The sequence below is a fragment of the Peromyscus maniculatus genome, chromosome 19 (genome assembly GCF_049852395.1).
Source record: "Peromyscus maniculatus bairdii isolate BWxNUB_F1_BW_parent chromosome 19, HU_Pman_BW_mat_3.1, whole genome shotgun sequence".
NCBI lineage: Eukaryota > Metazoa > Chordata > Mammalia > Rodentia > Cricetidae > Peromyscus > Peromyscus maniculatus.
The window spans coordinates 1,181,133-1,207,865 of NC_134870.1; the positions used below are offsets into that span (position 1 = coordinate 1,181,133).

A 26,733-nucleotide genomic window follows, 5' to 3' on the forward strand; every position below is an offset into this window, starting at 1 on the left:
AGAGCAAGTTCCAGGTCAGCCAGAGCTACACAGAGAAACCCTGTCTCAAAAAAAAAAAAAAGTTTTTTTAAGTTAGTATACAAAGTACTGGGTTTCATTATGGCTCAGCTTTTTGAATGTGTGAGTGTGAGTGTGTGTGTATTTCATGACCTTCTGTTCTTGTAGCCCTCCTCACTGCCCCCTGCATCCTCACTCCTGCCCCTCCGTGCCTGGCCCCTTCCTTACCTGTCAGCGGCCAGCCTTCTGCTTTCATGTCCTATGTATTCTGTCACCTCTTTTTCAAAATAGCTTTTCCCCCCCAAAGAAAAGGTAGAATAATAGCTTATCTGCTTCTGCAGTCAGCTATAGTATCACACATTATTCAAATTCTGGAAAGTTCCATTATGTATATATGAAAGAATGGAGGATTTTTTAAATAAAGCAAACACATTCTTTAGTAATAGTTTGAAAAAAATAATGTTTATTTTATCTTATATGTCTGGGTATTTTGTCTGCATACTACATATGTGCCTGTCAGAAGAGCCCTTGGAGCTGGACTTACAGATGGTTGTGAGCCATCATGTGGGTGCTGGGAATTGAACATGGGTCATCTGCAAGAGTGCTCTTAACCCCTTAGCCATCTCTCCAGCCCTGAAAATGTTTTTTATTTCATGGGTCACTGAAAGGGTCATGGGGCCCCTGAACCATTTGGAAATTATTGGTCAAACCACTACTTAGCACTCAATAAATTGCAATTATTATTATTATATAATTTATAAAATTATAAAATTTTTAATTATAAAATTAAAATTTATATCCATTTTGTGACTAAAGAGCACTATAGGAATACTGTGATGAGAAGTATATGTAGGCTGTGGCTTCAAACTTATTGTTGTTCACTTTACTGAAGGATACTGGAGACAATTTAGACGACACAAAAGAAACAATGAGTTTACATAAATAACAGAAGTGAGTTCTTTGGATAAGTGACATGGGTCTTGCTTTCAGGAATTGGTTAATTAAGTACATTATCATGAAACTTTCGTTTTGTGTCTCCAGGAGTCTTTTCCTCCCCTAGGGTGGTAGAGGGAACAGTGATTAAATATTTACTCTGAAGCTGCTGAAAGAGCTGATCAGAGGTTGTGACAGTCCAATTGTGAGAGGAAGGTGTGTTCCTGTTGTTCAGCAGGCTAGGCTTCATAATTGACAGGGTAACCTTGCCTTACTGGGACAGGCTGGATCTAAAACATTTATTACTATTGAATTATGAGACCTGTTGCACAAATCCTAATTGGTCTTATAATAAAAACCCAGAGCCAGAGATCAGGGTGAAAGCTGAAAGGTCAGAGAAGCAGAGCAGCCACAGCCACCACCTCTTACCTCACCAACTCCTCAGCCTGAAAAAGCAAGAGCTCCTGTGTCCCACCTTATATTCCTTTCTCTGCCCAGCCACATCACTTCCTGTCTCAACCTTCCTAGTGCTGGGACTAAAGGTGTGTGGTCCCAAGTGCTGGAATTAAAGGTGTGTGCCACCACTGCCTGGCTGTGTTTCTCTTTTAGACTGGATTAATCACATGTAGCCCAATGTGGCCTTGAACTCACAGAAATCCAGACCAATCTCTGCCTCTGCCTCCCGAGTGCTAGGATTAAAGATGTGTGCCACCACTGCCTGGCCTCTATGTCTAATCTAGTGGCTTGTCCTGTCCTCTGATCTTCAGGCAAATTTTATTTGTTCAAAATATCACCACATTTCCCCTTTTTGTCTAAAATAATAAAAGGTCATATAACTAAATAAAAACTATATACAAGTACAATAACTATATACAATATATACAGTCAAGAATTACATTAACAATGTCCAAGTCCATAAACATTTGACAAATTCAGAGACAATACTCCATTATTTATTTTATTTTGATGAGTCCAAAGTGTTGTACCTAACTTACTTTCTGTCCTAACTTGTATTACCAACCAAAAACTATCTTTTGATGACTTTGGAACTTACACCTCTTCAGTGAGTTTCTTTTCTGATTTTGTTAACAAGGAAAACTATAATTATAACTATCTAATCCCAAGAAGGAAATAATATTACCTAAGGAAGCAGGAAGTGCAAACAAGCGACTTCCAAAAAATGTAAGAAATGACAGAAACAGCTGGCTATGTGGACAGTCATTTAAGATTTCTCTGCAACGTTGAGGCATCCACCTTCAGTTTACAGGCCTAGCATATCTGACAGACTTATCTGTGAAGGAGGATTTTCTGAAAAGCTGTCCTACCTTGTCTTGTCAAAGTTCGGCAGTCCTTTATTTTGTGTCCAGCTTGTCCATTTGGACAGCATACTGACAGCAGTCAAGGCAAGGACATTTCTTGCCCAGTGTCTAACTTTGTAATAGTAATTTTCAAGGACTAGAAAATTGCATTACATTGTTAAATGAGCTGTATAGGTACAATACCTTGAACAAGAGTAGAATTATATGTACTGTATGTTCCAACAAAAATAATCTCAACTTTGTATCAATATATACAATTTGTATACAATATACAAAAATCCAATTCAATGTAAAATATTTAAAACTAGTCAATAATCTACCTTTTTATCTTATCATATCCATACTCTCCCTTTTTCTTTTCAGAGTAGATTCAATAATCGACCCTTTTATCCCATCAGAGATCTTCTAAAGGGGCTGAGATGGGCCTTGACTGTAAAGACCAAAATCATAAGCAATGTAACAGATAACTTGCACTAAGTATCTTTTTTTAATATAAAAGTTTTTTTCTTTTCTTTTTTATGTGTGTGTGTGAGTGTGTGTGAGTGTGCACACATGCGTATCTGCACCATGTGCTGCCCTGTGTATGACACAGCATACATGTGGAGGTCTGAGGACAACTTACAGGATTTCCTTGTTCTTTCCTTCTACTATGTGAGTTCCATGTGGCAGCAACCAATTTTACCCACTGAGCCATCTTGCCAGCTAGATTTAAGAATGTATTTCATACAGTTCATAGCTATATGGATATAGTTTATATTTGCCAGACATATACTTAAATTTTCTTTTGATTATTTTTATTTTATACGTATGAGTTTTTACCTGCATGAATGTATGTGCAGTGCCCATGGAGGCCAGAAGAGGGCATCAGGTCCCCTGGATCTGGAGTTACAGATGGTTATGAAGCACCATGTGGGTGCTGGGAAACAAACCCAGGGCCTCTGCAAGAACAGCCTATACCCTTAACAGCTAAGCCATCCCTCTAGCTCCATACATGTAATTTTAGGACATAAACATCTAACACAACTTTTTCCTTCCTCTTTTTCTTTGGGATGTGCTGGTACAGACCATGGGGAACTCATATGCTGGGCAACTGAAATCTGCTAGATTTGAGGAAGCTCTACACAATTCCATAGAAGCCTCGCTCAGATGTAGTAGTGTAGTGCCACGGCCAATCTTTTCCCAGCTCTACCTGGACCCGGATCAGCATCCTTTCTCATCTGCAGGTAAGTTTCTCAATTGCATGCATTTCTACACCCCTTTCAAAAGAAGTGAGAATTCTAAATCCTGGGAACTCAAACAACTATTAAAAATGCTAGTCTCACCCTCCTCAAAAATATCTTTGAGAATTTCTCTTGTAACCTTTTTTCCTTAAGCATCATTTTTAAAAATTAAATTTGCATTTGTTTCTTTGCTTACCCAGATGTCAAACCCAAGGTGGAGGACCTAGATAAAGATCTAGTACACCGCTACACTCAAAATGGCAGCCTGGATTTTTCTAACAATGTAGCAATTAATGAAATGGAAGATGATGACGATGAAGAAGAAATGTCTGACTCAAACAGCCCACCAATTCCCTATTCACAAAAACCTGCCCCAGAAGGATCTTGCACTACAGATGGTAGGTTTGCACTTTTGAATTCTTTTCAGCTTTGTATTCATCTGGCCTGTTTCCAATCTTTCCATGTGGTTTTCAAGGCTGGACACCAGTTGTTGGAAGGAATGAGTGGCTATATCTTGATGCATTTACCTAATTATCCTTTATCAATAAAAATTTGGAAGTCAGATATCGGAGTAAGAACCTGAATGAGCAGCTACCATTGGTCTCCTATCTCTGTTGTTCCTCCATACAAAAGGGCTGAGACCCTCTCTAAATTTTGGTCATCTAGTAGCTAGCTCTGCCCTCTGATTCAAAGCAAACTTTATTGTCAGAATGTGATCAAAATATCACACAACAATATCCTCATCCCTATGGACTCTTAAGGGCTCACAACAGTTGTTTACAGGAAACACAAGCCCCACTCCCTCTTGTAGATAGGAGACTGAGGTTCACAGTTGAACGAATTCATTGAGAGGATCTGTGCAAATGCAAGTTCAAAGGTCAAAGCTTCTCTAGTACTCTGTAAGAATTTATTGTCTCATGAGCTTTTATTAAAACAACATTTCATCTTTCTTCTCCTTTTAGTCCACCTCCAAGATAGTAATAGAGATCCTAGATGCCTTGACTACATCTACCTAGAACATTTTTATTGCATTTATTTATGTCTTGTGTATGTATGTTGCATGTGTGGGTAAGTGTGCATGAGCCATGGCACACACATGCATCAAAGGACAACTTGCAGGAGTAGACTCTTTCCTCCCACCCTGGGGATGCCAGGGATCAAACTCAGATGGTCATGCTTGCTGGCAGGCAGCTTTGGCTACTTAGTCATCTCGCTGGCCCTACAGCTATACTCACTGAGAGCAGAGGTAAAATATAAACCTTTTATAAATATCATAAATGTAAAATTTGGTTATACAGTATAAAATGTAAGTAATTTGATTCTCTCTCTCATCCCCTCCTTTCCTTCTTCCCTCCTTCACTCCTTCCCACCCTTCCTCCCCACACCCCCTCAGTTTTTTGAGGCTGGCCTGGAATTCACTATATAGAGCCTCCAACTCACAGAGATTGTTTATTTAGCCTCCCTAGTGCTGTGGTTAAAGATGTACACCAGCACACCAGCTGGCAATCTCATTCTGGCTGTACACTTCAGCTGTATTTCCCACCACACTTTGAACCACATTTTAAAAAAGGAAACCCTGGTTTCTAACATGTTCATTGTTTGTGGTTTCAGTGCTATCCCAACTGTAACTCTGATTTCTTCCCTTTATCGTGTGGCTATGTTCTGATCAGCCACCTAATTAGTATGTGGGGTATGTATTTTTATATTCCGGCTGACTGACATTAATCTGCATGGTGTCAGAGCATGAAAACCTTGAGGAGACATGGGGGAGGGGAAGAAGAAGGTTCCAGATCTCAGGACAATTTCCTGACAACGCTTGAAGAACAAGTAATTTCGTGTAAATTAAAGCCTCATCCAGATTAAGCCAGAAACATAGTTGGCTTATTTGGGAGTTCATTTTCTTTTGATTTCCTACTTCCTTGAGAATCTGACAACCCATAGAGGGATCCAGATCCTCGAGCCAGAAGAGACCTGAATAATTCTTTTGTAGTTCACAAGTATCCCTAGAAGGTGTGTCCATTGGTGTTCTTCACGTTAGGCCTGCCCACATACATTACTTCCAGGGATTTGCTTCCACATGTGATTGTTCTTTTGCCCAGACTTGGTATGGTGTATAGTGTTTACTCATTATTGATATACCATAAGCCTTTAAACCCATGAGATGTGGACAGTGACAGCATTGTGTTGCTGTTTACTTGATATATGTATTTATGTTCCATTTTCTCTTCAACTGTTCAGTCAGGTAACAAATGACATCGAGCAGTGTTTAAAATGATGGTGTCTCATTGAGGACCTAATTACATGTGATAATTACATAGAATCAGAGTAAAAACATTAGGGAAGGATTTTGAAATAACCAATTTTTTTTCTCCAAGTGTGAAAGAGCATTTTCCCTGTCCTTTTGTACTCTGGGTATGTTTTCAGTATAGTAGTGGTGGTATTTATAAACAGGGATTTTGAAAAAGTATTTCATAGCTACCAAAATATGAACTTGATATCCTAAAAATAATTATGCCTTTAATCTGCACTTGGGAGGCAGAGGGGGTAGATCTCTGTGAGTTTGAGGACAGCTTGATATACATAGTGAACTCCAGGACAGTTACAGCTGCATAGTGAGAATCTGTCTCAAAGAAAGCAAATAAACAAAACAACAATTAAAACTCCACAACATTAGGATACATTCTGTATATTTGTCAGGATCTCACTCTAACCCAGGCTGACCTTTAACTCACGCTGTAGTTGATAGAATTTGGGGTGATCCTTTTACCTCAGTCCCAAAAGGGATATGGTGATTTTAAAGGTAAAGGTGGGCAGTTTTTCTGAGAATAAAGAACTCTCTCCACCAAAGCAGAAGATTCAAATCCAACACATTCTAAAAACACTCATACTGGAGGTCATTGTTCATGTCTCTGCTTAACTCCCCCATGAGATGGCGTTTAAAATAAAAAGTTGTGTATAACCTGGTATTTTATATTTCACATAGTATTATCAATTCTGTTCACTTGGAGATTGTTCTAATAATTTTCCTGCTCAAAAGGAAAGCAGCCCTAAAGTTGTACTTACAAAACCAGCATTGAAACCCGGCAATAGAATGATGGCCTTGTTTGAGAACACCATCTTCCAGTTCCTGGGGAATCCTCTGTTTGCCAAGGCTTAAGGGACTGTAAAGCTATTTTTAGAGGCAATTTAGATAAGCAGACACTTAACATCTGATGGGCTGCCATTCATAGGTAAATTTTGGTTGCTAATTCCTTATGTAAATTATTGGACTAGAGTAGGTTCCTACCCTGCTGGGAGGCAGTTGATTGTCTATGCAGGTGAAGAGCAGCCAGATTTTAGGTCCCTGAAAGCCACTTTCATTACTTTAGTGGGTTTACTGCTGTGTCAGTGAGCATGCCTTTCCCCTTTTTATTTACTCTGCGGCCTTCAAGCTGGAGATAATTGGAGAATGCAAATCCCTTTCTATGAAGTTAAAACATTGGCTATTTTCTTAAGAAAATGCAGTTGAAGTTTATAAAGAAGGGCTCTCTGCTATCAGCACCACAGTGTTTTAATTAAAATCATTTGTCTCAAAAGAGCATGAGCAGAGAGCAACCTTCATTTTTGCTCTCAGAACGAAGTGATTTGGGAAGCAAGTTTGCAAAGCAAGTTGTCCACCCGCAGGAGCAGCTGTCTTCCTGTGCACAGCAGCAGCCCAGAGCCTTCGGGGCTCCGCAGGGATCCAGTGGGCTCTGAGGAGTGGCCACATTCACCTCTCAGAGTTATTTCTCTGCCATGAGGATTGCTGGAATCTTGTTGGTCTGGAAATCCAGTCACGTTTCATGGCTTCTGTAGCTAACCACAGCTTATATTCAGTTAGAAAAGAAACCATAAACATTGCTCTTAACATAATATTTTTTCTTTCTTTGGGGATCTCTGATCTATAATGTGTTTAATTAGCTGTGCTAACTCCTGACAATGAGGATTTAGAGGAAACAGGATATGTTTACAGTAAAACACCAGGTCCTTGGCAGGTGAACTTCAGAATTTTCAGGATAACTACAAACTGGCTTTAGTAACTTCCCTTTGATTCTGTGGCCATCTCTGGCCATGAACTGATTCCCTCCTGACCCTACACTAGCCTCTTGATGCTTCCTCTTCCCACCCCACCAATTTTAATTAAATTGCCTGAGGCTGTGTTGGCAAGTAACTAGAAGAAAAGTATTTAAAGACTATTTTTAGGAGCAGTTTTACACTTTTAGAAAATGCAAGCCTGAAATTTGATTTCTATAAATACACAATTTCTCCTGTGAATAGCATAGTATAGGAAGCACTAATGTTACAACTAATGAGTTAGTGCTCATATAGTTTTATTAACTTTAACAGTCAAGTCTGTGATTTACTTTGGTTCCTTGCTTTTATCTAATGTCATTTTCTGAGCCAGGGTCCTATCAAGAATATTACACCAGATTTAATTGTATGATCTCCTTAGGCTCCTCTTAGCTGTGACATTTTCTTAGTTTTTTTTTTTCTGGTTTTGATGGCCCTGGCAATTTTAGGAATATTAGTCAAGGATCTTGTAAGAAACTCCTTTATTGGAAGAGTTTATTTTTCTTCTGATGACTCAGAGACCATGGGTCTGGATGAAGATCACAGAGGTGGAATGCCACATTATTCTAACAATGCCCAGTATCAGTACCTCATGTTACTGACTGGGTGCTGAACTTAGTTATCTGAAGTAGTGTCTTCTCTCTGCCTCCAGACCCCCCATGCTGTGGAAGAAATGCACACATCCAGTGGTTATGCACCATATCCTGTAAGCTACATATGTTTATCTGAAGTTTACCTCATAGAGATTAATTTCTTCTCCACCGTTTACTCTTTGTTCAGCCATTTATGTCTCTCCTTGTGGACATCTGTTTTCTGTTTTGTGTTATAACAAGACTCCTGAATGTTGTTTAACAAGTCCCCATTTCAGATAAGAAGCTCGTGGCCTTGGTTCTTGCACCCTTTTCACAGACCTTGCTCCACATTTTATCTTTTCATGGTCTCAGGTGCCAATGTTTAGAAAAGAAGTCCAGAAAGTGCTTCTTACAGAGTCCATGCACTGTTTAATGATCACGTTTGACCTCTATCCTCCCTCCATAAATGGGAACCCCCCAAGTCTGCCATACTAAAAGCTGTTCCTGTTTCTTCATTTAAATGAATTATCTAGTTTTCATTTTGCCCCTGAAATCACTCTGAAATAATAGTTCTTTCGTTTTTTTTTTTAAAAAAATCATTCTTTCTGTGGCGTTCTCCACACTATACCTTCTAATTCTGTGTTTAGTCAGGCACCAAAGAGTAGTTTCCCCTGGCCCACCTTTGCGGTGAGAGAAATCTCATCCGAAGTGCCACTCTTTGGACTCAGGAGATGGTTCTGTCAGTGGAGTGCAGCTGTATGCATGAAATTCAGATTCTCAGCACCCATAGTACAAACCAGGCTCAGTCAGGTTCCCGTCTGTGTAACCCTGGGATTCGCTGGATTCACAGTCTAGCCAGTTAGTGAGCTTCAGGTTCTGTGAGAGACCCTAACTCAAAATGATAGGGTGGAGAGCAGCTGAAGAAGACACCTGACATGGACCTTTGGCCTGGGGTGGGAGGGAGAGAAGAAAAAAGAAACATTATGTTCTAAACTCTTGGTCTCAGCATCCACAGCCTCCTGAGTAGCTGGCATGAGATGTGGATGCTGACAGTCATGGTTGACATGGGATGTCATTTCAAATGCCCCGCAGAATCTAGCCTAAAGACAAAACCAAAGAGGTCGTAGTGCGATGTCCTGTGTTGGAGTCAGGGAAAGCATGGACAAATCAGAAGCACTTATTCTAGTGTTGATTTCTAAGAGCTGTTTATTTTTTTATTTTTTTTTTTCCCAATGCAAAACACACAGAGGTTTATTGATAACAAGCAAGCCCAGGCTTGGTCTGTGTCTAACACTCTGACTAAGCAGGTAGAGGAGGATGGCCCTGAGCTCTCAGAATGAGGGTTTTTTTTTTCTTTTTTTAAAAAGCATAAATATTTATTTGTAAGAAAGGAGTTTGTGTACAGTATTGAAAAATCTATAACTTCTTCTTCTTTTTTTTTTTCAATGTTCTACATTCTTTTTTTTTTTTTTTGATATATATTTTTTATTTTACAATACCATTCAGTTCTACATATCAGCCATGGGTTCCCCTATTCTCCCCCCTCCCACGCCCTCCCCTTACCCCCAGCCCACCCTCCATTCCCACCTCCTCCAGGACAAGTCCTCCCCCGAGGACTGTGATCGACTTGGTAGGCTCAGTCCAGGGAGGTCCAGTCCCTTCCTCCCAGACTGAGCCAAGTGTCCCTGCATAAGTTCCTGGTTTCAAACAGCCAACTCATGGAATGAGCACAGGACTTGGTCCCACTGCCTAGATGCCTCCCAAACTGATCAAGCCAATCAACTGTCTCACCTATTCAGAGGGCCTGATCCAGCTGGGAGCCCCTCAGTCTTTGGTTCATAGTTCATGTGTTTCCATTCATTTGGCTATTTTTTTTTCAATAATTGAGTAAAACTGAAATTTATTATATGCCACAGTCGTCCTAGGGACCTCCATGCTATATATATAGCCTCTGTGGTTCTATGGGTTGTGGTCTGATTGTTCATTTTATATCTAGAATCCACCAATGAGTGAGTACATACCATAACTGTCTTTCTGGGTTTGGGTTACCTCACTCAGGATGATTTTTTCTAGTTCCATCCATTTGCCTGCAAATTTCATGCTTTCATTGTTTTTCTCTGCTGAGTAGTACTCCATTGTGTATATGTACCACATTTTTTTCATCCATTCTTCCGTTGATGGGCATCTAGGTTGTTTCCAGGTTCTGGCTATTACAAATAGTGCTGCTATGAACATAGCTGAGCATGTATCTTTATGGTATGAATCAGCATTCCTTGGGTATATGCCCAAGAGTGGGATGGCTGGGTCTTGAGGTAGTTTGATTCCTAATTTTCTGAGAAACCGCCATACTGATTTCCATAGTGGTTGTACAAGTTTACATTCCCACCAACAGTGGAGGAGTGTTCCCTTTGCTCCACATCCTCTCCAACATTGGTTGTCATTGGTGTTTTTGATCTTAGCTATTCTAACAGGTGTAAGGTGGTATCTCAGAGTCGTTTTGATTTGCATTTCTCTGATGATTAAGGATGTTGAGCATTTCTTTAAATGTCTTTCAGCCATTTGTAGTTCTTGTTTTGTGAATTCTCTGTTTAGCTCTTTTTTTTTTTTTGTTTTTTTTTATTTTTCCAACACAGGCAATTTATTTTGTTCTATTCATTCACAGTTAATACAGAAAATACTTGGAAACATTTCCATATAATATTTGACACAGAAATCATCAAATAGAAGTATACAATGTTGACAGGAGGCAGTACATTTATAATTTATAACCCCAAATGTATTTATAAATTAGAAATGGAAAGATCTACAAATGAAATTATGAAGGTTCACCAAAGTCATTTAACCTGTCAGTTTCTCATTCATTTTTATGTCTTAATAATATTCTATTGTATGAATAAGCCACATTTTATTTCTCTCCAGTATTTGATAGCTATTTGAGTTGTTTTAACTTTTTTACTATTAGCAACACACTGCTGTAAACCTTCATGTACATGTTTCATAGGTGCACATTTTCAGTAGTTTGAGGTTATATTCCTAAGGGTAGAATTGTTGAGTAACAGAGTAACAATGTTTTGCATTTTGACCAACCACCAGACTGTTTTGCCAAAGTGGCACACCATTTTACAATCTCACCAAATCCTTGTTTTTAAGGCTCTGATTTTTGTACAAAAGCATTCAATCATTCTGTCAGACCAAACCAGGAAAAGTAAGCTATAGTTCAGAGCTGTTCTATTCCATTTACTATGCAAAGCCAATCTTGGCGTTTGCAACTCTCAGCCCTTTTGAGTATTCTTGCAGTGTTCACCTTTTCCTCCACCACTTTTTTTTTCTTCTTTTTTTCTGGTTTATTTCTATCTATTACAAATGTTTAAAAAATCCTCCATCAACACTGCTGATAGCAGCAGAACCTTGAGAAATATACCTTTGGTTTGCCTCAGAAAAGGAACACATATTGCACTGTAAAGTTTATAAAATAGGCGCAAAACATTGTAATAATGTTACATTACCAGTTTTAAGAGTTCAGTAACTAATGGGGAGCCGATGGGATACATGCAGAACTGTGAAAGCGATCTCACTTAGCCAGCTGTACACGTAGACTGTAAATCTACATTCAGATCATTTCTGAACTAAGACTATCATCTCAGTTTATCTGTTGAGGTCAACCAGGAAACCCTAGAATATACCTTGATTTTTGCAAAAAAACAAAATAGGGGGAGGGGTTTCTTCAGCATTTCAGTCCACGAGTAACAGTATCCTAACAGGCAAAGTGTTCTCTCACTGTCAACATAGAATGAACTGCTGCTGGAGGTCAACTTGGGCTTTAATTTGCATTAGCACTTACATGCAAGTTGTTGACCTCATGACTTTAACAAGTAACTCTAAAAAAGTAAAATGGCCCTTCTTGGAAGACTAAAGAAAGACATCCAGCCACAGTTGTAAAAAGTCTCATCAAAACAATATACCCTTTTTATGAATTACGCCTCAATTAAAAAAAAAAAAAAAAAAAAAAAAAAAGCCGGGCGGTGGTGGCGCACGCCTTTAATCCCAGCACTCGGGAGGCAGAGGCAGGCGGATCTCTGTGAGTTCGAGGCCAGCCTGGGCTACCAAGTGAGTTCCAGGAAAGGCGCAAAGCTACACAGAGAAACCCTGTCTCGAAAAACCAAAAAAAAAAAAAAAAAAAAAAAAAAGTAGCCCCAAATAAGAAGCAGCTCTGAAAAAGAAAATATAACTTAAGATATTTGAAAAAAACAAGGTGAATACAGGTTCAAAAGTAATTAAGATATATTTTCTTAAGGCTATCTAGAATTAGGCTTTAAAGAATTCTACCATTTCAAGTTTACCACTAGTTACTAGATACCTATTTACAAACAAGATGTTCACCTTTTTTGTTCCTTTATCAAGAGAAAAATCTACCTTCAGACTATGAGGATGGTGATGGGGAGGGACTAGAAAACAAGATTCAAACAATCCCATGCAAATATCACATTTTTCAAATGGAAGAACTCCAAACTGCACTAGAAGTTCCAATCACTAAGACACTTTCCATTGAAATGATTTAAGTACAACTATATGGCACCAAGGTTTAGGCCTAATATAGGCCTGACAACCAAGTCCTTGTTTTCTGGAAGAAAGGCCTCAAAAGTCCCACTCAATTCCATATAACAATACTTCAAAGATCAATTAGGTTTTCCTTTCCTTAATATTTTTGTTTTTGACTTCTAATCCTAAAGACTAGATTAAAACTTAGCTCATTTCCCAGAAGGCATTGCTTCCCTTTGCTCTATGAAAGAGTCCACCAAGACCTCTTCCTCAAAACCATCTAGCCCCCAGCCTCCAGCCTTTGCTTGTGATGCATCTTTCTCAACATCCTGAAAAGATAATGTAGGTAAAATATGCTCATAAACATTAAAACTAGCTGTTAGAAAGACGTAACTAGCTTTATAATTTAAGTTTTAAAGCATAAATACTTGCAGCTTAATCTGCACTGACAATGATTGTCGAAGCCTAGAATTCAACATTTACAAATTCTCATTCACACACACAAAACACACTATTATCACACAACTTGTGTCTTGAGAGAATCTTCTGCTTTTTAAATCTTTGGCCTCCCAGTCAATCCCAAATTCAACCAACTTTTCCGAGTTCTGGTAGTTACCTGGACCACTGAGGCATTGCCACACGACTTCTTCTCTTTTGAAACATCCTTTTTCTCTAGATATTAGGATAGGTACACCAGCTTGTTTCTTCTGTGGTGTATGTTGGTGTGGGATTATCTATTGCTTGATTTTTCATGGATGTGTTTAGCTTCTTTGGGTTGAATTTTCCCTTCTAGTGCTATCTGTAGGGCTGGGTTTGTAGACAGGTATTGATTAAATCTGGTTTTATCCTGGAATATTTTGTTTACTCCGCCTATGGTGATTAAGAGTTTTGCTGGGTATAATAGTCTGGGTTGGCATCCGTGGTCTCTTAGTGTCTGCATGAGATTTGTCCATGATCTTCTAGCTTTCATAGTCTCTATTGAGTAGTCTGGTGTTATTCTGATGGGTTTACCTTTATATGTTACTTGATCTTTTTCCTTTGCGGCTCTTAATATTTTTTCTTTGTTCTGTGTGTTTAGTGTTTTGATTATTATGTGGCGAGGGGACTTTTTTTTTGGATCCAGCCTATTCGGTGTTCTGTAAGCTTCTTGTATCTTCATAGGTATTTCTTTTTTTAGGTTAGGAAAGTTTTCTTCTATGATTTTGTTGAATATATTTTCTGTGCCTTTGAGTTGGTATTCTTCTCCTTCTTCTATCCCTATTATTCTTAGGTTTGGTCTTTTCATGGTGTCCCAAATTTCCTGGACGTTTTGTGTTAGGACTTTTTTGTCTTTATTGTTTTCTTTGACTGATGAATCTATTTTTTCTATCGTGTCTTCAGTGTCAGAGATTCTCTGTTCCATCTCTTGCAATCGGTTGGTTATGCTTGTTTCTGTAGTTCCTGTTCGTTTTGTCAGGATTTCTATTTCCAGCATTCCCTCAGCATGTGTTTTCTTTATTGTCTCAAATTCATTTTTCAGATCTTGGAATGTTTCTTTCATCTGTTTAATTGCTTTTTCTTGGCTTGATTTGATTTCTTCCCATTTTTTGTTCATTTTTTCTTCCATTTCTTTAAGGGAGTTTTTAATTTCCTCTCTAATGGAGTTTTTCATTTCCTCTTTAAGGGAAGTTTTTATTTCCTCTTTAAGGAAAGTTTTTATTTCCTCTTTAAGGTAGTTTTTCATTTCCTCTTTAAGGAAAGTTTTTATTTCCTCATTGAGGGAATGTTTTATTTCTTCTTTAAGGGCCTCTATCATCTTCTTAAAGTCATTTTTAGGGTTGATCTCTTCTGTTTCTTCTGTCATGGTATGTTTAGGTCTTGCAGGTGTAGAATCACTAGGTTCTGATGTTGCCATATAGGTCTTTATGTTGTTGCCTGTATTTTTGCACTGGCGTCTACTCATCTTTTCCTCTGTGCGGTGCAGGTGGTGTCTGTGTCTGAGAGTGCCTCTCTTGTTCTAATTTTTAGTCTTGGTTTAGTAGGGGTTCTTAGTTAAATTGGTGCTATTGGGCTGTTTCTTCAGGGACAGCTTATTTCAGTCAGTGAATTATATACTTATGATTCTTGTGATCTGGTTTGGTGACTGGGTAGCGCCTTCTTCTGTGTTCCCAGGTCACGTTTTGTTCATTTGTCAACTCCTCAGCTGATCTTGTTTCTTCACTCTGTTTAGCTCTTTAGCCCATTTTTTAATTGGACTGTTCAGTGCTTTGATGTCTAGTTTCTTGAGTTCTTTATATATTGTGGAGATCAATCCTCTGTCAGATGTGGGGTTGGTGAAGATCTTTTCCCAATCTGTTGGCTGTCTTTTTGTCTTATTGACTGTGTCTTTTGCCCTGCAAAAGCTTCTCAGTTTTGAGAGGTCCCATTTATTAATGGTTGTGCTCAGGGTCTGTGCTGTCGGTGTTTTATTTAGGAAATGGTCTCCAGTGCCAATGCGTTCAAGAGTGCTTCCTATCTTCTTTTCTATTAAGTTTAGTGTAACTGGATTTATGTTTAGGTCTTTGATCCACTTGGACTTGAGTTTTGTGCATGGTGACAGATATGGATCTATTTGTAATCTTTTACATATTGACATCCAGTTATGCCAGCACCATTTGTTGAAGATACTTTCTTTGTTCCACTGTATAGTTTTGGCTCCTTTGTCAAAAACCAGGTGTTCATATGTGCATGGATTAATGTCAGGGTCTTCAATTCGATTCCATTGGTCCGTATGTCGGTTTTTATACCAGTACCAAGCTGTTTTTATTACTATAGCTCTATAGTAGAGTTTGAGGTCCGGGATGGTGATGCCTCCAAGGGTTGCTTTATCGTATAGGATTCTTTTAGCTATCCTGGGTCTTTTGTTTTTCCATATAAAGTTGAGTATTTTTCTTTCCAAGTCTGTGAAGAATTGTGTTGGGATTTTGATGGGGATTGCATTGAATCTGTAGATTGCTTTTGGTAAGATTGCCATTTTTACTATGTTAATCCTACCTATCCATGAGCATGGGAGATCCTTCCATTTTCTGATATCTTCTTCAATTTCTTTCTTTAGAGATTTAAAGTTCTTATCAAAAAGGTCTTTCACTTGTTTAGTTAGTGTTATCCCAAGGTATTTTATATTATTTGTGGCTATTGTAAAGGGTGATGTTTCTCTGACTTCTTTCTCAGCCCTTTTATCATTTGTGTATAGGAGGGCTACTGATTTTTTTGAGTTGATCTTGTATCCTGTCACTTTACTGAAGGAGTTTATCAGCTGTAGAAGTTCCCTGGTAGAGTTTTTGGGGTCACTTATGTATACTATCATATCATCTGCAAATAGTGAAAGTTTGACTTCTTCCTTGCCAATTTGTATCCCTTTGATCTCCTTTTGTTGTCTTATTGCTCTAGCTAGAACTTCTAGTACTATATTGAATAAATATGGGGAGAGTGGACAGCCTTGTCTTGTTCCTGAATTTAGTGGTATCGCTTTGAGTTTCTCTCCATTTAATTTGATGTTTGCTGTTGGCTTGCTATAAATTGCTTTTATTATGTTTAGAAATGTTCCTTGTATTCCTATTCTTTCTAAGACCTTTATCATGAAGGGGTGTTGGATTTTGTCAAAGGCTTTTTCAGCATCTAGGGAGATGATCATGTGGTTTTTTTCTTTCAGTTTGTTTATATGGTGTATTACATTGACTGATTTCCGTATGTTGAACCATCCTTGCATCCCTGGGATGAATCCTACTTGGTCGTGATGGATGATTGTTTTGATGTATTCTTGGATTCGGTTTGCCAATATTTTGTTGAGTATTTTTGCATCAATGTTCATGAGGGAGATTGGTCTGTAGTTCTCTTTCTTTGTTGCATCTTTGTGTGGTTTGGGTATCAGGGTAATTGTAGCCTCATAAAAAGAGTTTGGTAGTGTTCCTTCTGTTTCTATTGTGTGGAACACTTTGAAGAGGATTGGTATTAGTTCTTCTTTGAAAGTCAGGTAGAATTCTGCACTGAAACCATCTGGTCCTGGGCTTTTTTTAGTTGGGAGACTTTTGATGACTGTTTCTATTTCTTTAGGGGTTATTGGTCTATTTAAATGGTTTATCTGGTCTTGATTTAATTTTGGTATTTGGTATTTATCCAGAAAATTGTCCATTTCTTCCTGGTTTTCCATTTTTGTGGAGTACAGGTTTTTGAAGTATGATCTGATGATTCTCTGGATTTCCTCATTGTCTGTTGTTATGTCTCCCTTTTCATTTCTGATTTTGTGAATTTGGGTGTTCTCTCTTTGCCTTTTGGTTAATTTGGCTAGTGGTTTGTCTATCTTGTTGATTTTTTCAAAGAACCAACTCTTTGTTTCATTGATTTTTTGTATTGTTCTCTTGTTTTCTATTTCGTTGATTTCAGCCCTCAATTTGATTATTTCCTGGCGTCTATTTCTCCTGGGTGAGTTTGTTTCTTTTTGTTCTAGAGCTTTCAGTTGTGCTGTTAATTCATTGGTATGGGATTGCTCCATCTTCTTTATGTGTGCATTTAGAGCTATGAATTTTCCTCTTAGCACTGCTTTCATAGTGTCCCATAAGTTTGGGTATGTTGTACTTTCATTTTCATTGAATTCTAGGAACTCTTTAATTTCTGTCTTTATTTCTTCCTTGACCCATTGATGTTTCAGGTGGGTATTATTCAGTTTCCATGAGTTTGTGGGTTTTCTATAATTTTTGTTGTTATTGAGTTCTAACTTTAAGGCTTGGTGGTCTGATAAAATACAGGAGGTTATTCCAATTTTTTTGTATCTGTTGAGATTTGTTTTGTGTCCAAGCATGTGGTCAATTTTTGAGAAGGTTCTATGGGGTGCTGAGAAGAAGGTATATTCTTTTGTGTTAGGATGGAATATTCTGTAGATATCTATTAGGTCCATTTGAGTCATAACATCTGTTAGGTCCTTTATTTCTTTGTTAAGTTTCAGTCTGGTAGATCTATCTTTTGGTGAGAGTGGTGTGTTAAAATCTCCCACTACTAATGTGTGGGGTTTGATGTGCGTTTTAAACTTTAGTAGTGTTTCTTTTATGAATGTGGGTGCTTTTGTATTTGGAGCATAAATGTTTAGAATCGAGACTTCATCTTGGTGGATTTTTCCTGTGATGAATATGTAATGTCCATCCTGGTCTCTTTTGATTGATTTTAGTTTGAAGTCTATTTTATTAGATATTAGGATAGCTACACCAGCTTGTTTCTTAGGTCCATTTGCTTGGAAAACCTTTTCCCAGCCCTTTACTCGGAGGTAGTGTCTGTCTTTGGAGTTAAGGTGTGTTTCTTGTATGCAGCATATAGATGGGTCCTGTTTTCTAACCCATTCTGTTAGCCTGTGTCTTTTTATAGGTGAGTTGAGACCATTGATATTGATGGATATTAATGACCAGTGATTGTTAATTCCTGTTATTTTTTTGGTTGTGTTGTGTTGTCCTTCTGTGGTGTATGTTGGTGTAGGATTATCTATTGCTTGATTTTTCATGGATGTGTTTAGCTTCTTTGGGTTGAATTTTCCCTTCTAGTGCTTTCTGTAGGGCTGGGTTTGTGGACAGGTATTGATTAAATCTGGTTTTATCCTGGAATATTTTGTTTACTCCGCCTATGGTGATTAAGAGTTTTGCTGGGTATAATAGTCTGGGTTGGCATCCATGGTCTCTTAGTGTCTGCATGAGGTTTGTCCATGATCTTCTATCTTTCATAGTCTCTATTGAGTAGTCTGGTGTTATTCTGATGGGTTTGCCTTTATATGTTACTTGGTCCTTTTCCTTTGCAGCTCTTAATATTTTTTCTTTATTCTGTGTGTTTAGTGTTTTGATTATTATGTGGCGAGGGGACTTTTTTTTGGATCCAGCCTATTCGGTGTTCTGTAAGCTTCTTGTATCTTCATAGGTATTTCTTTTTTTAGGTTAGGAAAGTTTTCTTCTATGATTTTGTTGAATATATTTTCTGTGCCTTTGAGTTGGTATTCTTCTCCTTCTTCTATCCCTAATATTCTTAGGTTTGGTCTTTTCATGGTGTCCCAAATTTCCTGGACGTTTTGTGTTAGGACTTTTTTGTCTTTATTGTTTTCTTTGACTGACGAATCTATTTTTTCTATCGTGTCTTCAGTGTCAGAGATTCTCTGTTCCATCTCTTGCAATCGGTTGGTTATGCTTGTTTCTGTAGTTCCTGTTCGTTTTGTCAGGATTTCTATTTCCAGCATTCCCTCAGCATGTGTTTTCTTTATTGTCTCAAATTCATTTTTCAGATCTTGGAATGTTTCTTTCATCTATTTAATTGCTTTTTCTTGGCTTTCTTTGATTTCTTCCCATTTTTTGTTCGTTTTTTCTTCCATTTCTTTAAGGGAGTTTTTTATTTCCTCTTTAATGGAGTTTTTCATTTCCTCTTTAAGGGAAGTTTTTATTTCCTCTTTAAGGGAGTTTTTTATTTCCTCTTTAAGGAAAGTTTTTATTTCCTCTTTAAGGTAGTTTTTCAATTCCTCTTTAAGGAAAGTTTTTATTTCCTCATTGAGGGAATGTTTTATTTCTTCTTTAAGGGCCTCTATCATCTTCTTAATGTCATTTTTAGGGTTGATTTCTTCTGTTTCTTCTGTCATGGTATGTTTAGGTCTTGCAGGTGTAGAATCACTAGGTTCTGATGTTGCCATATAGGTCTTTATGTTGTTGCCTGTATTTTTGCACTGGCGTCTACTCATCTCTTCCTCTGTGAGGTGCAGGTGGTGTCTGTGTCTGAGAGTGCCTCTCTTGTTCTAATTTTTAGTCTTGGTTTAGTAGGGGTTCTTGGTTAAATTGGTGCTTTTGGGCTATTTCTTCAGGGGCAGCTGATTTCAATCGGTGAATTATATACTTATGATTCTTGTGATCTGGTTTGGTGTCTGGGTAGCGCCTTCTTCTGTGTTCTCAGGTCACTTTTTGTTCATTTGTCAACTCCTCAGCTGATCTTGTTTCTTCAGACTTTAAACTGTAGGCATCTGAATCCTCTCCCAGATGGTTTTCAGCTGAGCAGGGTAGTCTCACCAACACCTCCAAGTTGTTGGGTTTCACAGGATCAGCAGCTGGGCCCTGGGTTGTCCTCAGACGGAGTGTTCAGATTCGTTCTGGTTCTGACCCACGGAGATAGCTTCTTCCCCAGATGTTGGGGTTAGGGGCGTCCCTGTTCCAAGCTGTGTCTGCTTGTCTCCGTCCCTGGGCCTGTTTACCTCTGCGGTCCGCCGCCGGACCTGTATGTCCCTGTCAGCTGCCGCTGGGTCTGTCTGCCTCTGGGGGCCGCCACCGGGCCTGAATGTCCCTGTCGGCCGCTGCACGTCTACCTCAGCGGGCTGCCGCTGGGCCCGTCTTCCTCCACAGGCCGCCGCCACAGGCCTACCTGCGTCTGCTTGTCTTCACCGCCGCGCCTGTCTACCTCTGTGGACCGCCGCTGGGCCTGAATGTCTCTGCCGGCTGCCGCCGGGCCTGAATATCTCTGTCGGCTGCCGCCGCTGGGCCCGTCTACCTCAGCGGGCTGCTGCTGGGCCCGTCTACCTCCGCGGGCCGCCGCCGCAGGCCTACCTGCGTCTGCTTGTCTCTGCCGCCAGGCCTGTCTACCTCTGTGGGCCGCCGCTGGGCCTGAATGTCTCTGCCGGCTGCTGCCGGGCCTGAATGTCCCTGTCGGCCACTGCCGCCGGGCCCGTTTACCTCAGCGGGCCGCCGCTGGGCCTGTCTACTTCTGTGGGCCGCCACTGGGCCTGAATGTCTCTGCCGGCTGCCGCTGGGTCTGAATATCCCTGTCGGCTGCCACCGCTGGGCCCGTCTACCTCCACCGGCCCCCGCCGCAGGCCTACCTGCGTCTGCTTGTCTCTGCCGCCGGGCCTGTCTACCTCTGTGGACCGCCGCTGGGACTGAATGTCTCTGCCGGCTGCCTCCGGGCCTGAATATCCCTGTAGGCTGTCGCCACTGGGCCCGTCTACTTCAGCGGGCTGCTGCTGGGCCCGTCTACCTCCGCGGGCCGCCGCCGCAGGCCTACCTGCGTCTGCCTGTTTATTCTTTATTTACATGTATGTGTTTGTCTGCATGTATATGTGCATGTGCGTGTGTGACCACATGAGTGCCTGGTACCCAAAGAGGCCAGAAGAAGGCATCAGATTCTCCCAGGAGCTGGCGTTGTGGACTGTAATGAACTGCCATGTAGGGTCTGAACTGGGGTCCTCTATAAGAGCATAAAGTGCTCTTAACAAGCCATCTCCTCAGCCCACTTTTTTTCTGGGTTTTGGTGGTGGTGTCCTGTTGTTTCTGATTTTGGTCTTCCTTTTTTATTTGTTTGTGAGATGGATTCTCACTCTCTGTCCCAAGCTGGTCTTGAATTCAAGGTCTTGCTGCCTTAGTATCCAGAGTTGTAGAATTTTAGGCATGTGCCTTTACAGCCAGCAAGAGGCCTGGAGGTTGAGGGGACACCCCAAGTGGAGTTAGAAGTCTGGGTTGTGGTGTCCTCTTTGTTGGTTTATGGTTGTTTGGCCTCAGGACACTTGGTTAACTTTCCTGGGCTCTTCTCTCATTTACATATTGAAGAGATTAGAATATTTTAGCATCCCTCAATCTTCCTAGTCACAAATCTCTTTTAGTAAGGCTCTTTTGAACTCCTCGAGCATTTTTAAATAATTCTTTCATTGCATAGCATATGATAAAAAATTTTAACTTTAAGTTGAAAGCACTTATTCTAGACTGACCAGTACATTAACATAATCTTTGATATTTATGCTATACAACAGCTGTCTACAGTTTATGATTTAATCGTTGTACTTTAACTTTAAGTTGGATGAATAAAATATGTATGTTGTTGAAAATTCAAAATAAAAGATTATACTTTGTTTTAGGAGAGACAAATGGATTTAAATGTTTTCAGCATTTAAAAAACAGTCTAAACTCTCCTCTTTCCCCCCACCCTCTCCCTGTTCTGGCTCTAGAACCAGGACCTCAACCAGATTAGGCTATATTCCCAGCCCTCAATCTACATCTAATACCTAAGTTATGCAATTTATATATTTGGGGATTAAAGGAATATAGAAATTTATTTCCACAATTTTTATATTTTTTTGCTCTATGTGATAAAATTTAGGCTGAATCATAATTACTATTTTTTTAAATCTTTATAACATTAATTTCCAATGCTTGGGAGGCAGAGACAGGTGGATCTTTGTGAGTTCAAAGCCAGCCTGATCTATGTAGCGAGTTCTAAGCCAACCAGAGCTACATAGTGAGCTACAAATAAAACAAAGCAAGCATTAATTTTTTGATGTCTAAAATCATATTGATGCATTTTATATAATTTTACTGATTTTGTGTATGTGTATATATGTGTGTGTGTTTGTGTGTGTGTACGTGTGTGTGTGTGTGTGTGTGTGTGTGTGTACTAGGAATTGAACTGGGGCCTTGCACATGTTATATCACTCTACTACTAAAGTATATTCCCATTTCTAATACTATAATTTTAAAATTATAGCTTTCTTTATTCTTGAGAATTTCATACAATATGTACAATGAGATATGCTTATATCCACTTTCCCACTTCCCCCTCTAATGTCCCCAGTGTGTCCCACTACCAACTTCATGTCTTTCTTTTATGGTAACCCACTAAATTCAGGTAGTGCTTCACCTGTGTGTGTTACGTGGAGCCACAACACTGGAACATGGGTGGCTTACTAATGAAAGCACACTCAATGAGAGCACACTTACAAAAGAATCTCCCTCCCTAGAAGCTGTCAGCGGCCAGTGGCTCCTTATGAAGGGGAGATGTCTGAATGAGTAAGGGCGAGAAATTGAACTTAATATACCCAATGAGCATATTTGGATGCATTAGTAAAATTACCTTTCTGTGTTTACCTGAGCTTCCAAACTTTAAACAGCAGCCCATTACACATATGAATTAAACAGTGTATCAGTATAGCCGAAAACAATGTGAAATTGTATAATAGTAAAGACTACACAACGATAACGGTCTTTGTCTAAATGAACTGTGAGCTCACTTGACTAGTTTTACTCTCTCTGCATATGTTGGATGAAAGGCCATACACTGTTTTTTGTTATTTTATTTTATTTTACAATACAATTCAGTTCTACATATCAGCCACATATTCCCTTGTTCTCCCCCCTCCCGCCCCCTCCCCCTCCCCCCAGCCCACCTCCTCCAGGGCAAAGCCTCCCCCGAGAACTGAGATCAACCCGGTAGACTCAGTCCAGGCAGGTCCAGTCCCTTCCTCCCAGGCCGAGCCAAGCGACCCTGCATAAGCCCCAGGTTTCAAACAGCCAACTCATGCAATGAGCACAGGACCCAGTCCCACTGCCTAGATGCCTCCCAAACAGATCAAGCCAATCAACTGTCTCACCCATTCAGAGGGCCTGATCCAGTTGGGGGCCCCTCAGCCATTGGTTCATAGTTCATGTGTTTCCATTCGTTTGGCTATTTGTCCCTGTGCTTTATCCAACATTGGTTTCAACAATTCTCGCTCATATAAACCCTCCTCTTTCTTGCTAATTAGACTCCCAGAGCTCCACCCGAGGCCTAGCTGTGGATCTCTGCACCCAGATCCCTCAGTCTTTGGATGGGGTTTCTAGCACAACTATTAGGGTGTTTGGCCATCCTATCACCAGAATAGGTCAGTTCAGGCTGTCTTTCGACCATTGCCAGCAGTCTATTGTGGGGGCATCTTTGTGGATTTCTGTGGGCCTCTCTAGCACTTTGCTTCTTCCTATTCTCATGTGGTCTTCACTTACCATGGTCTCCTATTCCTTGTTCTCCCTCTCTGTTCTTGATCCAGCTGGGATCTCCTGCTCTCTTTCCCTCGACCCTCGCCCTTCATTGCTCCCACTCATGTCCAGGCTGTTCATGTAGATCTCATCCATATCTCTGTCAATGGGCAATCCCCGTGTCTTTCTTGGGGTCCTGTTTTCTAGGTAGCCTCCCTGGTGATGTGAGTAGCAGTACAGTCATCCTTGTTCCACATCTAGTATCCTCCTATGAGTGAGTACATACCATGTTTGTCTTTCTGAGTCTGGGTTACCTCACTCAGGATGATTTTTTCTAGATCCATCCATTTGCCTGCAAACCTCATGATGTCGTCGTTTTTCTCTGCTGAGTAGTATTCCATTGTGTATATGTACCACATTTTATTTATCCATTCTTCAGTTGAAGGGCATCTAGGTTGTTTCCAGGTTTTGGCTATTACAAACAATGCTGATATGAACATAGCTGAGCAAGTGCTCTTGTGATATGATTGAGCATTCCTTGGGTATATGCCCAAGAGTGGTATAGCTGGATCTTGGGGGAGATTGATTCCCAGTTTTCTAAGAAAGCGCCATATTGATTTCCAAAGTGGTTGTACAAGCTTGCATTCCCACCAGCAGTGGAGGAGAGTTCCCCTAGTTCCATATCCTCTCCAGCATAAGGTGTCTTCAGTGTTTATGATCTTAGCCATTCTGACAGGCATAAGGTGGTATCTCAGAGTTGTTTTGATTTGCATTTCCCTGATGATTAGGGATGTTGAGCAAGTCCTTAAATGTCTTTCAGCCATTTGAGTTTCCTCTGTTGAGAATTCTCTGTTTAGTTCTAAAGCCTATTTCTTAATTGGACTGTTGGGCATTTTGATGTCTAATTTCTTGAGTTCCTTATGTATTCTGGATATCAGTCCTCTGTCAGATGTGGGGTTGGTGAAGACCTTTTTCCATTCTGTAGGCTGTCGCTTTGCCTTGTTGACCGTATCTTTTGCTCTACAAAAGCTTCTCAGTTTCAAGAGGTCCCATTGATTGATTGTTTCTCTCAGTGTCTGTGCTACTGGTATTATATTTAGGAAGTGATCTCCTATGCCAATGCGTTCAAGACTACTTCCTACTTTCTCTTCTAGCAGGTTCAGAGTAGCTGGATTTATGTTGAGGTTCTTGATCCATTTGGACTTAAGTTTTGTGCACGGTGACAGATATGGATCTATTTGTAGCCTTCTACATATTGATATCCAGTTATGCCAGCACCATTTGTTGAAGATGCTTTCTTTTTTCCATTGCACACTTTTGGCTTCTTTGTCAAAAATTATATGTTCATAGGTGTGCAGATTAATGTCAGGGTCTTCAATTCAATTCCATTGGTCCACATGTTGGTTTTTATGTCAATACCAAGCTGTTTTTATTACTGTAGCTCTATAATAGAGCTTGAAGTCAGGAATTGTGATGGAAAAGGCCATATACTGTTTTTAAAGTAGGGAATTAGAATAAACAGTTAGGTTTTAGGAAATGATAATGATGCCTGTTTAAATTTCACTCTTACAAAATTAGCAGGACAGTGAGATGGCTCATCAGATACAAGTGCTTGCCACAGAAGCCCTGGTGATGTGAGTTTGTTTCCCAGAATCCATGTAAAGGTGGTTAGGAAAGAAGAAACTGCACAAAGTTGTTCTGTAGCATCCATATGCATGCTGTGGCAAATGTACACCCCCATATCATACACACACACACACACACACACACACACACACACACACACTAATAATAATAATAATAATAATAAATTTTTAAAAATAAATTTCACATATAATTCCTAAGTGTCTTAAACTGTTTTTTTTTTAATCCCTGAACTTATGAGAGCCCTCTGTTAAGCAACAATGTGATGGTGACCTTAATGTTAGGTTTGGTTCTTTTAAGGTATATTTTTAAAATATGTGTATGTGCACATGAGGCCACAGAGGCCAGAATAGAGAGTTGAATTCCTGGAGCTGGAATTACAGACAGTTGTGAGCCACCCAGCCTGGGTGCTGGGAACCAAACTGTGGTCCTCTGCAAGAGCAGCAATTACTCTATGCCTCCAACCCCAACCTCAAGGTTTTATATAATGTTCGAACCACATTGCAGTAATTTTATAAACTGATACAGGCTGTGGTTGCCATACCCATCCAATATAGAGTCACACTTACAGAGACTCACTGCTCCAGCCTTGGTGACAAAGGCAAGTCCTAGAGATAGTCCAATTAATAGCCCGTCAGAAACTTCTCATTAATGGTTAATTCATGCTGGTTAGCAAGGTAGTTTATGTCCCAATTCTTGAAACAAGTCATACTTAAAAGTAAGGATGCCACTTTCCTAGGGGAACTGTGTTCTAGGTTTATTGGCAATTAGTAATCTCTTTGGTGAGTAATCTAGATACTCCTTTCAATACTTTCAAGTGCTTCCTGGTTTAGTATTTTATAATTTAAGAAATTATGTTTTATTTTAAATTGTATATACTCTATATCTGTGTGGGGTTATATGTGCTTGAGGCCAGAAGATGGTGTCAGATCCCCTGGAGCTAGAGTTATAGGTGGTTGTGAGCTGGTCCCATGTTGGTGCTGGGAAATGAACTCAGGTCCTTCGCAAGAGCAGCAAGCACTCTTAACCACCAAACCCCACTTCAGCCCCAAGTAGTTTGTAATTTGATGAGAAAGCTTGTGCCTGACCCCAAGTGGATCATAGCCATGTACCATCATATCTCATTCTTAGCTTGTCTTTTGCCAGATTGAACAGTGTATTCTTCATTTTATATATATGATATATGTGTGTGCATATATATATATATATATATATATATATATATATATATATAGTTTATATAACAAACTTCCCATGCCTTATATCACTGAACTTTACTAGACTTGTTATATAACCTCGGAGAAGTTTCTTACTTTCTGGAGACTCGGTTTCTCTATCCATGAAAAGGAGATGATATATTGCTAGAGCTGTTGAGAGGATTGAATAACACTGCCCACCTGTTGATAAGTACTCCTTAAACATTATCTACCACTGTAGATGGACTTTTCTTTCCTGGCTGCCAGGTCCCAAATAACTGACATGGAGACTTAATATTGATTATAAAATGTTTGGCTAATAGCTCAGGCTTGTTACTAGCTAACTCTTACATTTTAAATGAACCCATTTATATTAATCTATGTGCTTCCCCAAGGCTCATTTACCTCATGTATGTGCTTTCCATCCTGCTTGTTCTGCAGCTCATGGCATCTCCTCTGACTCTGCCCTTCTTCTTCCTAGC

The 26,733-nt window shown here is 39.7% G+C and overlaps 1 protein-coding gene across 1 annotated transcript in view; it reads left to right on the forward strand.

Moving 5' to 3' along the window:
• Greb1l (GREB1 like retinoic acid receptor coactivator) overlaps nt 1–26,733 on the forward strand; it is a 263,448-nt gene that overhangs the window by 131,256 nt on the left and 105,459 nt on the right. The window contains exons 3-4 of the mRNA XM_015987712.3: nt 3,313–3,472; nt 3,670–3,867. Coding sequence (XP_015843198.1) covers nt 3,316–3,472; nt 3,670–3,867 — 355 coding nt within the window. The 5' untranslated portion in view covers nt 3,313–3,315. The remainder of the gene's footprint in view (nt 1–3,312; nt 3,473–3,669; nt 3,868–26,733) is intronic.